The sequence below is a fragment of the Hippoglossus hippoglossus genome, chromosome 22 (genome assembly GCF_009819705.1).
Source record: "Hippoglossus hippoglossus isolate fHipHip1 chromosome 22, fHipHip1.pri, whole genome shotgun sequence".
In the NCBI taxonomy this organism is placed as follows: Eukaryota; Metazoa; Chordata; class Actinopteri; order Pleuronectiformes; family Pleuronectidae; genus Hippoglossus; species Hippoglossus hippoglossus.
Genome location: NC_047172.1, coordinates 19,144,394 through 19,159,137, shown reverse-complemented (window position 1 = coordinate 19,159,137; position 14,744 = coordinate 19,144,394). Strand labels below are relative to the sequence as shown.

General features: G+C 37.8%; 1 protein-coding gene across 1 annotated transcript; it reads left to right on the top strand.

The window, feature by feature from the left end:
• Positions 1 to 3,291: 3,291 nt before the first annotated feature.
• Positions 3,292 to 10,372, top strand: LOC117756338 (thyroid peroxidase-like). The gene is made up of 7 exons (XM_034576769.1): positions 3,292 to 3,727; positions 5,898 to 5,979; positions 6,077 to 6,237; positions 6,520 to 6,640; positions 7,876 to 8,005; positions 9,062 to 9,256; positions 9,822 to 10,372. The coding sequence occupies exons 1-7, from the start codon at positions 3,637 to 3,639 to the stop codon at positions 10,305 to 10,307; spliced, it is 1,266 nt and encodes a 421-aa protein (XP_034432660.1). The 5' UTR covers positions 3,292 to 3,636; the 3' UTR covers positions 10,308 to 10,372.
• Positions 10,373 to 14,744: the final 4,372 nt, after the last annotated feature.

Genomic DNA, 14,744 nt, shown 5'->3' with positions numbered 1-14,744 from the left:
TTTTGTGGTTTCATCTTTGTTTATTTTATTATCAACCAGTCAAGCAGGCACAGCCCTACCGTGTGTCAAATGTTAACAAATAAGCCTGGAGGACATCCATCATGTATGAGCGAGGCCAAAAAGACCTAAACATGCTGAATGGGTTACATTACTCACACCATTTACTGCCAAGGAATATAGTTTGGGTTTGTTCTGGTGTGTTGATGAGACCGGTATGGTAACCACATGGTAGTTTTATTCTCTTCACTAACCCTGGTATTTTATTGATTGAGTGTTACACTTCAAATAAAACCAACAGGACAATGGTTGTCTGTTTTAATTAGGTCATTAATTTAATTAGGTACCTGCCCGATCCAGTAGCACTGGGCATGGCTGGCGCTGGGAACCGTCGCCCTCTTTTTTCAATTTTGACTTTTATGCTAGTGACAATGTCAGTCACAGAGGAAACAGGGTTATTTAGAGAATCTGTGATCACAGCTCATCAGTGAGCTGAATCTGACATGATTATACCTTTGGCGTGTCTTTGTTTAATGAATACAAAATAAACCCTCATATGTTGAAAATGTCTCTCTAAGCCTGTTTCCTCATTTGAAAGTGGAGCTTTTGACACTTCATGTTGCGTGAAGCATGAGAATAATTGAACCAAATCCACTTCATACACGGTTTCATGGCAAAGAGCTTTTTAACTTGGATTTCAAAGTTTTCCTGGTGCACTAAACCAATGAAATAAAAAAAGTTTTTCATTATTTGGATGTTAAAATACTCTTTCCTCATGCTTGACTATAGTTTTCAAAGCCATCTTCACAGTGTTCATCTCTCTATTGTAATACAATCAATTTCAACCATATATATGCAAAGTAAATACAAAGTCAACATGTATAATTACTCGTAAGTGTAAAATGGAAACATACCTTGTTAGCTATGGCCCTGTCGAGCAAATACTACACCTGTCCTAGGCTCATGTGTTAAATAGTGTACTTTAACTAACTTTAGTTTGCATGATTATGGAGTTCACTGACTTTAATCTAATGTCTTTCTAATGAGGCCTTTATACCTATGTATTGCAGCTTGGCCACAGAATAAGTAGAATGTTATTATAGAACAAGTTTTCTTTTGTTATGATGGTGTAATATGATGTATGACAACTGTCATTTCACTGACAGTCAGTAAGCCGTAGCCTTGGTGTGTTTAAGCTTTTACAGTCACCCTCCATAAGTGAGTTATCAAAGGCATCATTAGGAAACTTCGAGGGAAAATGCAGGGGGAGAGTTGCTGCTGGGCCATTACTTTTAAATGAGCCAACTGGGAAATTGGAGAGGAAACCACAGTGGCAGAAATGACCATAATATGGATTCACCACCTCCTGACGGTGAAAAACTGAGCCTTAGCCTACTAATGGTAGAATTGACTGCCCTTATATCAGTGGCGGCTGGTGATAAGATTTACACAATATGCCAATCCTGTAGCCGGCATCGAGCTGCTGAGCAATGCTAAGCCTGCCGCAACAATGTAGCCTCATTGTGTCTAAGTGACCGTGGCAACTTTTCATGCTGCTTGCACTTTTCATAGAAATGTTTTAGGTCTCACACCCCCGTCGTTGTCCGCAGTACCTCTGTGCCGACACTTTAGAACAGCCAACAGGGGAAGCGGTAAAAGACATTACTTACACCACATCCAGTTAGTCAACTTTGTTTCTCATAACAAGAGCTGCCTTTTCTTCTTTGACTGAACGCCTTGTGAAAGAAATTACCACATTTGCCGCAGTTCCACTTGAAGTCACCATATCTTTCAGCTCGCAGCCTAAGTAAGTCAGTGACAGCGTCGAGGGTAGATTTAGATAAAAATATATAAAATAAGAAATAATAAATCAATACCTATCGGCTGTAAATGAAAGTGGGAGTGTCCAGGGCGCAGAGCGCTGTGGAAAATCTGCAACAACCAATTAAAGATCAGCCTCAGGCCCTGTGGTTGCCAAAACTTTAAAAACCCACATCCACTTGGCCGGAGCCCCGCACCAGGAAATATGTATTTAGACAGAAATTAACCAAATACAATTTGGAAACAAATTATATTAAATGCTTACAGGCACTTATTATCTAATAAAAGTATGTTTAAATAGACTATTTTCTCAGGATGTTGGCGCTGCCTTACATAGTATTGCATTGCTCTGTTTTGTACAGGTATCAGATATTTTGTCTGTTATCTACAGTTTGTAACATTAATTAAATATAAGTAGTTAGTACAGTTTTGCCTGATGCCACAGTGCATGGGGACAAAATATTCTGAATGTGCCAAAAAACATTCTCTTGAAGTCAAAGTCTTTTCATTCTCAACAAACTCTGAGATTCACTTGTTTTTTTGGACTGAAACACTTCTGTGCCGAAGCTAAAGCAGTCACCGTGACAACAACAGGGCACAGGGCGCCACATCGGAGATGATCTTCAGCCCACTGCTGAGGTCACCGCCAGCTGCTGCGACACACACAGCATCATGAAGTTGCAACAGTACCACGTCAAGCATGAATTTCAAGTATACTGCTCAACTTTCAATGGGCCGTGACTCTCACAGTTGACTCCACTGGTGGCACTGGACCCTGAATGCTAACTGAAGTATTTGTGATGAGGGGAAGTTTCCAGGGCCACTTCATGACCGCTGCCGTGGCCTTTCCCTCTGTTAGGAATCCCTGCAGTCTGCATCTAAAACTTATAGGCTCAGGAGGGTGGAGGCACAGAGAAGGAAGCAGGACCATGAACCCATTAAAGCACTGGAATGACTGCTGCTGATACTGTGCCCTTTTATTTCTATCAGTTCTGTCCTTGAAACAAAGTTTGATAGAAAGAGGGTGACAAGTTCTATCAGTAAGAGTGTTGTCAGAGATATAGCTATTAAAAGAAGATGTAAGCAGCCCTACACTACTTTGAATTAATTCAATTAATGGCGTGATTAATATTACGATAGATGGCTCTGGTGAAAGCTGGTCGCTGAAAGGCCAAACAGCACAGGATAATGATAAATGCTGAGCAGGCTGATTTCCATTAGCCAGAATTTACTTTTTTCTTTGATGGCCTCTGTACCTCCAGATAGTTTGAGGTCTGACCACATAAGCATTTCAAATGGTGAAAATTTGCTACAAAATCAATACATTCTAATAGAGTCACTGGATTTGGTAGATTTGCTATTTTCTAATGAGTAACTTCACTCATTTATTCTACTTTTATTTAATCTACTCTGTCATAGGGTCACTGCAAGGATTCTTTAGAGGAACACTTTTGCATTTCTTCGCAATTCTTTTGCGTTATCTTGCAATACTTAATACTTACTTACCTACAATAGTTAACTCCCAACCCTTTTTTCGTCTTCATGTTTTCTCTGGTGGTGTTACACGAGAGATCCAGGACATACCAAATATCCAAGTGGCGGACATAATGGAAGGAAATTTTTTTCTTTTTTCAAATCAGTCAACCAATAACAAGACAAAAGACTGAATCTCTGAGTTCCTCCATTGAGGCTGGTTTATTTAACCTTGGACTCTCTGACTTATCTGAATATAAAAAGACTGGTTCAACAGGCGACCCAGCACACACCTTTGTTATAGGGAAAATCTTTGACTCTTCATTTGTAATTTGCCAACAAAAAATGTCTTGTTTTTTCAAATTATCTTTCCATGCAGTGTTGATTTGCATTGTTCCCCCGAGTTTTTCAACTGATGAAGCCGGACAGCTTGACTGTAAGTAAACATTTCTTATATATATATATATATATATTTTTTTTTTTTTATTAAAATCTTTTATTGTCATTCTAAATGTGTAATAACCAATGTTAAAGGATTGGAAGGATTGATTCAAATGCAGTTTAATATTGATAAATAATAATTTAATTTATCTAATGATAAATAACTACTAATTTTTTTTTTTAGGTTTTTAATCTTTACTATTGATTTGAAGAAAGTGGAATGCGGATTATTATAATATTCTCATATGTATTTCCTATAGGCCATTCAGTCTCAAGCTGATTTGCTGCCAAATTTGATAAACTAATGCAAAAATAAAACATTTGCTGGTTGTCTTTGTGCATTGATATAATGAATGTAATGAATGAAAAAATATATTGAAATATTAACTATTAACTGACAATCTAAATTTTACATGTAGGATTCGAAAACCAACATTGTTTGACAGAAAGTCAGTGATAGAACAAAGAATCTGCTTTTAAATAAAGGAGCTGATATGACAGTGTAGAAATATTTGCTTACGTTTAGGGTGAATGGGTCTGTTAGTGTGGCTCCATCCTCTTCTTGAATAGTCCACTAAAACTAAAGTGTCAAAGCATGTAGTTGACATTACTTTAAAACAAACTCAGCAGTCCAGGTACTTTGTTTGAAAATCTTTACTGAAACTTTATTTTTGTATTACAAAGTAAACAGACAAATAGGTTCAGTAATCTACTAAAGAACCGTGGATTGGAGTATGAGCACGGTCGAAGACTAGTGTGCTCTCCGCTCTGTAGCTTCAACAAACAAAACTAAACAAGCACAGTTAGCACATTAATTTAGGCCCAATTGGTCCCAGTCAAGCCCCAAGCCGCAATTATTATGTAAGACTGCCTATTCTTAACAAATCAAGCATTTTAGAAAATAATTTTAACAAGTATTTCACAAATGGCTCTAACAGTGACATTCTTTGAAATTTGTTATTTCTGTGACTTATTCTGTTTTACACATTAGATCAACATATTTTACCTTTCTGTAATCCTTAAGAAGTTTTTTAACCACACCAGCAGAAAGAATGGAGATATGACACTGACAATTCTACCCGAATTTGATGATCTGGGACAGGTCACTTTGTGAACTATATCAGTTTTATTAAAAACCAGTCCAAATAAAGACAAAATTGAATTAATTTAAAACATTCTATTAAAGTTATATCACGCTAAAAAATGAATTAAAATTAAATCAACAACAAGCAAAAATAACAATAACAATTTATTAATTCAGTTATTCACCATTGTATTGGGGCGACTCAGGGAACAAACGTCCTTGCAGGTGAGAGACCTTCTTCATCGATCAGCTGATTGTCTTTTTGGTGAAACCAACCGCTGCAGACCACAGGACAGACTCTTCTGTGCTTTTTGGATCATCTGACTGATTATGTGAAGGTTAACTAATCAGACAATCAGTTTATACAGACAGGGACAGACTGTATTTACCATTAACTCCTGTCTGACAACCGCAGATCATTTGTTACATCTCTTTGGTTTATCTTTTGTTTTACTTCAGGAAGACTCTAAATTTATATTTCCACCATTTAGAGAACTAAAGTGACTGTCCCAGATTAGCCAAAGCATGCTGTCCCACATTATCAAGTGTTTGATAAAGTGGGACAGCTAAAAAATATTTGAACACATTTTCAGCCACATTGTCTTATTTATGACAGATTTATAGATTTATATATAAGCATGAGAGTAAAAATACTTGTTCTGCAGCGACCTGGGGATCAGGCCCCTCTCTAAATGGTCACCTGAAGAAAGCAGGAGTCATTAGATGATTAATAACACAAATCTTTTTTCATTTGTCATCATGCTTGGTTAAGGTTTGGATAATTTGACCTCTGTCAGCCTCAAACACTGGAGGGGGAATTTATGACATTTCTAGATTTTCTATTTATCTTTTTTTTTTCTATTTTCTATTGATTGAAATTTCTAGACTCATTTAGCAATTAGCAGTTAAATCTTAATCCCTAACGTTGCTCCTTTTGTTTCTATATATAATTCAAGTATAGTACTTTTGTAAATGTACTTTCACCCCTCACAGTGTACAGTTGATACACTGTGAGTAGGCTGAGAGTATCTCATGTCATTTTAACCTATTTTTGTGATCTTTTTTGTATCATATCTTCCAGTTCCTATCAGGGACTTGATTATCTCCTCATATCAAGAAAGCCTTCAACTTGTAGATGAAGCCTCACTCCACTCTAGACAACGGTAACTATCAAATGAATTAACTCATCATCCGTCTCTGTTCTGAAACAATACCCGATAAAAAAATGGACAAAAGGAAACTGCCAATTTCTGTGCACAGACGGAACGAGCCCTCATCCTCCACTCATATGTTTACATTCCATCGGCAAACCGATCCTGAGACTCTGGAGATTTCCCGAGCGGCAGAGGTTTTTCAAACAACTCTGCAGGTCCTGAAGAACAAAGCACGACAGAGATATAAAAGGGACGTCACGGCACCAGGTAGAATTGCCTTCTTTCATTACATCCAGAGGATCTCACAGTGCAACAAAACATTTGAGGCAGTTTGTTGCCAAGAAGTCAAAGCAAAGTTTCCATTTGGTCCATTTAACAATGCATAATATAGATGGATGCAGGCTGTTACTAAAGTTCTCATTAACGACATTTTAAAAAACAAAAGGGAGACATTCTCAGCTGTTGTTTTCTGTTTGATGGTTTGTATCCTTGTGTGGAAAGATTGTCCTCCATTGAAGTTCTCTTGTGTTAACTTCACTATGTCACTAGGGTTGTTGTCCTCGGAAGACATTGCCCTGATTGGAAAGCTGTCAAAGTGTCCTGCAACATATCTAACCGTCTGTCCTCACTTCTCAAAGTACCGCTCCATATCCGGCCTCTGCAACAACAGGTAGAGAACTGACCTCTTACCTTTGGTAAAGTACCAGGACCATATTGTTACACGGTCAAAGGTCCAAGATCCAATGCAAAATAAATATTCGGTAAATGATGTTCAGAGAATAAATCAGCGTTATTGCTGCTGGTGAAGATAAAAGAGTTTGGTAATCCCTACCACCACACCTTTATGCTGCTTAAAAACATAAACAATCATTTTTAAATGTATCTGTCAAATACAAAAAGAAAAATGGATTTCAAATTCTGTTTTATTTTTCTCAGTAGCAAGTATACATAATTGTATAATTGTAATATTTTTAAAGCAAAAAGTCAAATCAATACACACATACATTTGTAATTGAGAACAACATTTTAATATTAATAATAAGGTTGTAATTTAATGCGAAAAGGGGATAATATCACAGGAACTAATTAATAATTTAACTTTAAAATTATTTTAACAAAATTATTTAACAAGAATAAAATGGTAATTTGACTCAGGAAAATTTTGATTTTTGGGGGAAATTAAACCAAATCATAATATCACAATAATACAGTTATAATTTAACTACACAAAATCATCATATTACAAGCCAAAACATTGTTTAGCTATTAAGCAGCAAGGAGAACTCATGCTCTCTGGAGTTCCATTACATCTGGATCTCATTGTTTCTTCAGAAATTACACAGTCCTTATTAAATATCACGCAGATGTGACCAATGTCCGCCCTACAGCTGACCACTACCAAACATTTCATCCTTCACAAAAGAGGCAACTTCAAAGTCTGTCTGGTTCTTTGTTCAGAATTGACACTGTTTCTTACTCAATATCTTCCAAGTCCTGACATGATAATGCGTTGCTGATGAGATGAGTGATCTTCTGATATTCCCCTTGTAAAATGACACGAAGCCTAAAAGACTATTTTTTATTATGAATTCTTTCTTGTAAAACTACGACTTTATTCTTAATATCTAAGATATTATATATATTTAATTTAAATAATTTAAAGAAATAAAACCCTGTTTCTTCACAACATCAGAATACAAACTGCAGCTCAATCAGTGGCATATCAGTCAGAGAGTAAATCCCTCAATTAGCAAACTCAGCATAAGATGTTGGTAACGATGTAGTATTTTAAAGTCTTGCTGACCATGTGGTGATAAACAAGTGCTGCTGCATTGGGTGAAGGCATTTACTGTACTGTTTTGTACCACCGCATTTTTGAACAGGCTTCATGATTCTTTTTGTCAGGCAAAATCCTCTCTGGGGAGCAGCCAACACTCCCATGGTCAGATGGCTTCCAGCTGAATACGAAGACGGAGAGAGACAACCCAAGGGTTGGAACCGAGGATGGCTCCATAATGGATTCCAACTTCCCCCGGTAATCTACAAAATGCTGCACCGACCGACACTGAAGTCTTGGTGGAGAAATTAGAAATGAGGCAACTTGCCCTGCAAACCCAGAGTTAACGTTACATTCTATTTATTTTTCGAACCTGTTTTACAGCAGATTAAGTCCACGGCAGCAACAGGAGCAGCAGAAGTGTTTGTGAGATAGATGAGACATAGATTACAGCTGCATTCCAGTGTAATGGCCTCTGCTGTAAAAACCAACATTTCCATAGCTTAAAGGAGTTGGTTTCCAGAAGCTGTGCTGATATTTGCATTGAATTAATTTATGCACTCATTACACAGTGAGGGTGAAATCGTATGCACAGTTACATCCAGCCTGCAGTTTACCTCCATATATAAAAAACACTTGTAAACTATAATTTACAAGTGTTTTAGATGACTAACAATCTTTTATCCTAACTTTTCCTTTTTGTTGCATTAATTAGTTTAGGAGAGAGAAGAAGGAGGACCACACAGCCCCTTTGTCATTTAGGACATTTATTTATTAAAGAAATGAATGAAACAAACAAGAAAGATGATTGTTGAGACTAAGGTATGTCACATGATTGGAGCAGCGCAGCTTGCTGGCAAGCATTGCTCCATTTCAGTCAAATCATTTAAACTTATTTATAAACAAACACATGAACAGTACTAAAGCAAATTCAGTTTCATTTTTATGAAAAACATTGACTATGAAATCTTCATTGCAGATAAACCAGGTAGGATGAACATAAAGATTTCTAACTTCACTTTGCACCATAGACTGTTTATAAAAGCTCTGCACACAACATCCAGCACACAGACAATAAAAAGTGACAGTATATGGTTGAACAGTTTGAGAAGGACTCACTGATGACAACGAATAATTCTGAAGTAGCTCCGGGGCATCAACACAGACCAAGTTTAGAACAGGCACAGCACTAGTTTCTGTTGGTGATGAAAACACTGACCGACAAATTGATGGTTGGGGTGTGAGGTGCAATTGTACACTGAAGAATGAAGAACACATTGTCACCCAAAATAACAAATCCTCTTGTGCCAACAGCCACGTGAAGTCAGCACGGAAATAATTAAGAGCTCTTTCAAAAGCAAAGATGAGGCCTATACTCTGATGCTGGTGGAGTGGGGGCAGTACATGGACCATGACATCTCCTTTACCCCTCAAAGCACTGGCCTTTCAAGGCCCACTGTGGACTGTCTGAGCACATGTGAAAATCTGCATCCGTGCTTTCCCATTGAGGTAATCGCAGCACGACACACATCATCAGTCCGTCCACATTTTACTCATCTGAGTCTTGATCGTTCTGTTTTCACTGTCCTGTGTTTAAACAAAAAAGTTCCACATTTAACGTGACCTGCTTACTATGGTCTGTCCAACCAGTATCTGATTACTTTAGGTTCGCTGATTGACTTTTCACCTAACCAACAGAAACTGAAGAAGAAGTCACAAAATTCTTGAAGAAAAATTCCTGCACATAAATCCTCTTCAACACAAAAAATTGATTTAAAACTTAAATTGTCTGGATTAAACAAATCAGGTATAACTCAAATATTAGTGGAGCTTTAGGTGTTGAAAGGTAACTTTTTTTCCCACTGGACAGAGCCAGGAAGATCTTTATGCTAAGCTAAGTTGTGGGAGACATAAGGATCAGAGATAAATAAAAAGGAAGGTCTTGTCTTCTAATTCAGTAAAAAGCAAATGATCATTTTCAAAGATATTAAAGTTTTCCTACAAAATTTCATTATCACAAGAATAATACATTTGACAAGGGGGTTAAAAATAAATTATTTTGTCTTCTCTACAGACAAATGATGGCTGCATGCCATTTCATCGCTCCTTACCGGCCTGTTTTGTCAATCCCGAGTTAGATATTGTACAAGCTCTGCAGCGACAACAGATGAATTCCATCACAGCGTTCATGGATGCTTCGGGTGTGTATGGCCACAGCCTGAAGATGGAAAGCTTCCTCCGCGATCTCTCTGGCCTCAATGGGAAACTTGCCGTCAACGACCTATTCACGGATCCAAAAGGAAGACCCTACCTTCCTTTCGTGGCCACTTTGCCGTCAACATGCCGTCAGAATCAGGAGGGGGAGAGGGTGGAGTGTTTCAGTGCCGGAGACACCCGTGCCAACGAGGCTATTCCCCTGACCACATTGCATACGTTGTGGCTCAGGGAACACAATCGAATTGCAGAGGCACTGAAAGGCATCAATCGTCATTGGACCCCGGAGACCATTTACCAAGAAACTCGCAAGATCGTTGGAGCTCTGCACCAGGTATATCATTAGCAATTGAAATTGTTTCAATATGTCAAAAGTTAAACCAGTTTAAACTGACTGAAAACTGCACAGTGCTGACACCGCCAGAATATGAAGTAGTGCCTAACCGATCTGGGATTTTTGAGACGATATGATACCAATTTTCGGGGGGGAAATTATCCATATGGTAGCTAATATTAATAATAATAAGTTGTGAGTCAATTTTGATTTTGGGGTGAACTATCCCTTTAATGTAATAATTCTGTGAGCAGTGAGGTTCTACAGTTTTGTCATGTTTTCTGCAGTGCAGAGCAGCAGCCATTTCTGTCTCATGCCTCTTGCCGAAAACCTTTTAATTCTTTCAGCTGCGGCAAAGTGCTAACATCTGTAAAATAAAATATTCATCCATCTTTGTCAGAACCCATCCGAGGTCTCAAGTTAGAAGCAAGAATTATGTTTTAAAAGTGGCTTTTTTTCAGCCATTACCTTACGCAGAACAGGCGTGTACAGTAAAGCAGTTTTTCAGGTGCCATGAGTCAACTTAATGCTGTTTTACCATGAACTTGCAGAACTTTGCAGAAAGGACTGTGACAGACAAAATACGTTGGTTTGTTTTTTAACCTGCTGGTATGGTCACGTTCATAGAGATGACATATGAATAATGAATAGACCTCTATATTATTGCAACCAGTTATCGTAATAGTGCTCTGCTCAGCTATGATCACTGTGCTGCACTGAGTGTAGCCATGACCTGATCTTGCTGGAGTGCACACAGCAGAACTGGCCATACTTACTTTTTACTACTGCACAGTGTAACCATATGCACATTATCCCCCATTAAAACACCATTAAAGATGCAGGAAGACAAAATTTCACTGTGGTGGTGTAAAAACTCATTGTGATACAGAGATGGTCATTAGCAGAAAGCAAACCCAGGTCATGCTGTGGTTGGTATAAGGTCAGGACAAGCAGAATATTGAGAGATTCACATTTGGCACCATTACTGTTAGATAGGAGACACGACAGAGATTCACTATAACTTCTATAAAGTTAGTATTGAAGAACTGATGACAAACTAATCCAGCCTCTGTGAGTTTGGTGATTTTATAATCTGTAGATGCCAGTTTCAATTATATTAAAAGTTGACAAACTGATTTGAAGGATGTAAAGATGAGGGTTCTTAAAAAAACCTTTATGTGATGAAGCAAATCCTGACTCAGGGTCGTTACCCCGCTCACAATGCAGAGAAACACACGTCCTGACTGGAGGGATGAAAACAGAAAATAAAGCTTCCCAAAATCAATCACAACATCAATATCAAGATCACATTAGAGCTTTAAATCCTGATGTAAAAACGTCACTGTGCTGCAGCCTGATCAATTCATTAAGCTGGCTGTTCAATTTGGTTGGAACAGGGGTCAGGTTAATAAACACATTCTATCACCATTACATCACCTTATTTTCACATTTACCTTTGAGTACATATTTACACAAGAGGAGGCCTGCACACTGCTAAAAGCTCGATAAATCATTTTATTATCTCGTTTATTTGATGAGTTTAAGACCTACTCTTTTTTAAAATCCTTTAGTGAATGCCCTCAGCACTTCCTCTTCCTTTTTGTCCACATGCTTTTAAAAACTGTAAAACATAGAAGGCAATTCTCAGCATTAGCTTCCGCCTCAGCACTCTTACTCAGTCCAGCTCAGAGCAGCATCTTCATGTCAGATACTTTCCAGCATTTAATAACCCCCTCTGCTTGAAAGTGTATCTTTTACTATCATAACGTCTAATTAAGGCCATTTGGAGTGAATAAAATGGAATCATTAAACAGAACATCAAGTATTCCCATAAATTCAAATGACAGCAGCTACACTCACTTGGATGAATATTTCACTAAAGAAATGTGCCAAAACACAATGTATTAAAAAACATCACCATGGAAAAGCAGACGTGAAAACTTTTACATCAACACGAATCAAATATGTTCAGAAACATATGAAAATTTGAGCAACCACAGCTACATGATGTGTGCAAACTTAAGATGTGATCGAAAGGTCCAGAACTGCTCCTAAAGTGTTTCTCAAGTGAACTCAAGTATAACCTTTGGACCTCAGTAATTTGAGGACATTTGCTTTCTGATTTCTATCGAATACATTGTCTGAATGTTATAGTAGAAAAGATTCTCTGAGAGTGAACAAACACCAGTTAGGATGCTGGTTATCCTCAGTGTGTGCATTTATGTGATGATTGGAATACGGGTTGAACAACACAACATAAAGCTAAATAGTGAAAAGCTTCCTCTACATGGGGAGCTTCCTTCTGATATAATTGATTCAGAACTTGTAGGACCCTGACAGCTGCCGTTTTAAGTCTGGTGAATGTAGGAATCAACCAGCCGTGGAATCCGCTGCTTTGCTGTCATTGCAAAGTCTCAGCACAAGGATCCTTTACAAATCACCTCAGTGGTGATGCTGCAGTTTCCAAAACTGGCTTCTAACAACTCGTCTGAGTCCATGTTCAAGGCTATAAACAACTATTTAAAACAACTGACCACAAGACGACTTATATGTATGTGGGACCCCCTTGAAAACAAGTTGGTGCAACTCAAGGGGTTTATCCCATTTGAATAAATACATTTCACTACCAATCAATTATTGTATTCATTATGTAAATATTATATATCTTATTTCTTATCTTTTCTGCATAAATCTGAAACAACTTTCCCTGCCTGTGTTGAATTGCCTCTTCTTCTCAGCTAATATCCAATTGATGCTAATGTGGCTCTGCACAGCACAAGTTCCAGACACATTCTGCTTGTATGAAATAAGGCTCTTCATAGCAGGGCAAGCTGACAAGCTGTAATCCTTCATTATATAAACAGTCTCTGTGCAATTGTCGTATATTTAAGCAGCAGTGATGTTGAAGATGATGATGAAGGAACCTCCGCGGACACCGTTCTTGCTTGTATAATAAGGTTTATTACACAGAAGTTACAGGTCAGGACGGGTATCTAGATACCCGGAGACGTCGGACAAGCATTCATATAGGGAACTTGTTTACGCTCAAGACTTGAGATAAAATGACGTCACACATAGGGGCCTCTAATTCAAAACATGCTTCGTACATAAAGATGGACATCCCTCCATCTAACAGGTCAAAGAGCATTCTCAAAAGGAGAGAACTAATCGAGTAACATATGGAATAATACTTAGGAAATCTGAGAGTCCAGAAATGAGGGGCTCCTAGCTTTAAACCTGTCATTATGTTTTACACACATGTCAAAATGATCCATGTTAGCTAAATACACCACACAATGAAAACGGATTGCTCTGTTACTGCCTCTTACTATTGTCTGTATTTGATTTAATGCCCAAAGCAAGGCTTTGCAGCTGCTGTTACCTTTTTGTAGCTGTTACTGTAGAGATGGATGACAGGAAGAATGTGCAGCAATGACTGAATGGAATGATTGTTGGTAACAGCTCTGTCATTTTCCTGCAGGTTGAAAACATTACTTAACGTGATCTTGGGGAACAGTGTTGTGCCAGTTCACACTTAACAAGAACTAGTACAAAGTTCAGTTTATACAAGTGAAGATTAACTAGTTCATTTTATAACATTTTGAACTAAGTTCACAGGTTTTTTTTGGGGGGGGGATTTAGATGACAAACTTACAATCATGTATTTTGTTATTAATCGTTAAAGTCAGATCATGAATAACACTGAGTCCTGGCTGTGCGCGTCAAGTCTCATGTTGTACTGATTCATTTTTCATGATGTTTAAATGCAGCCTCATAAACTCTGCAGTCTTATAAAATAAAATGAATTATATTTTTTTATGTAAATGATTCAGTGCCTCTACTGTGGACCGGTGACCATGGTGCTACTGGCTTTAAAAGTAACTAAGGCATTTTTGAGGGGAGGGAAAATAGGTCTGTTATTTGGCAGATTTTTGGGGGTCTGACATTTGACTATATCAATGGATTAACAACCACAATTTTCAGGTGACTTAGGGGCCAAGCCAGAGGAAAAGAGGTGTACAATATTAAAAACAGATGGGTCTGAGGTGAAAGGGTTCTTTAAGACCATAAAAGACATATTGTAGATGATTTAAATACTGTAGCTATAACCATGACTAGCTTTGGAAAGTCTTGTATTAAAGTGCTTGTAATATTTGCTGGCTTTATTTAAGGCAACTACATGCTAAGACATTTGCTATATCAACTTATAGGTTAATAGTATCATTGTGCCCTCATAATTTTATCTTATAATTTATTTGAACAAAGTTTGGTGCTGCTTTAGGGCAGGATTACAGTTTCTGCAACTATGGTGTGTTGAATTAAAGGAGAAATAGATGCTTGAGTCATCTTCATAGACACGGAATCTTGTCTGCAGAGGTACTGTAGCATATAAATGAAGAATAATAATGGGCCCAGGAATGAACCCTGAGGCACTCCATGAGTTCAGCA

Bases quoted from the DNA above. Each gene is read 5' to 3' on its own strand.
- LOC117756338 (XM_034576769.1), top strand. From the start codon at position 3,637: ATGTCTTGTTTTTTCAAATTATCTTTCCATGCAGTGTTGATTTGCATT. The intron at 5,980-6,076 runs GTAACTATCAAA...TTCTGTGCACAG, and splicing joins TCACTCCACTCTAGACAACG to ACGGAACGAGCCCTCATCCT. The intron at 6,238-6,519 runs GTAGAATTGCCT...CTATGTCACTAG, and splicing joins AAGGGACGTCACGGCACCAG to GGTTGTTGTCCTCGGAAGAC.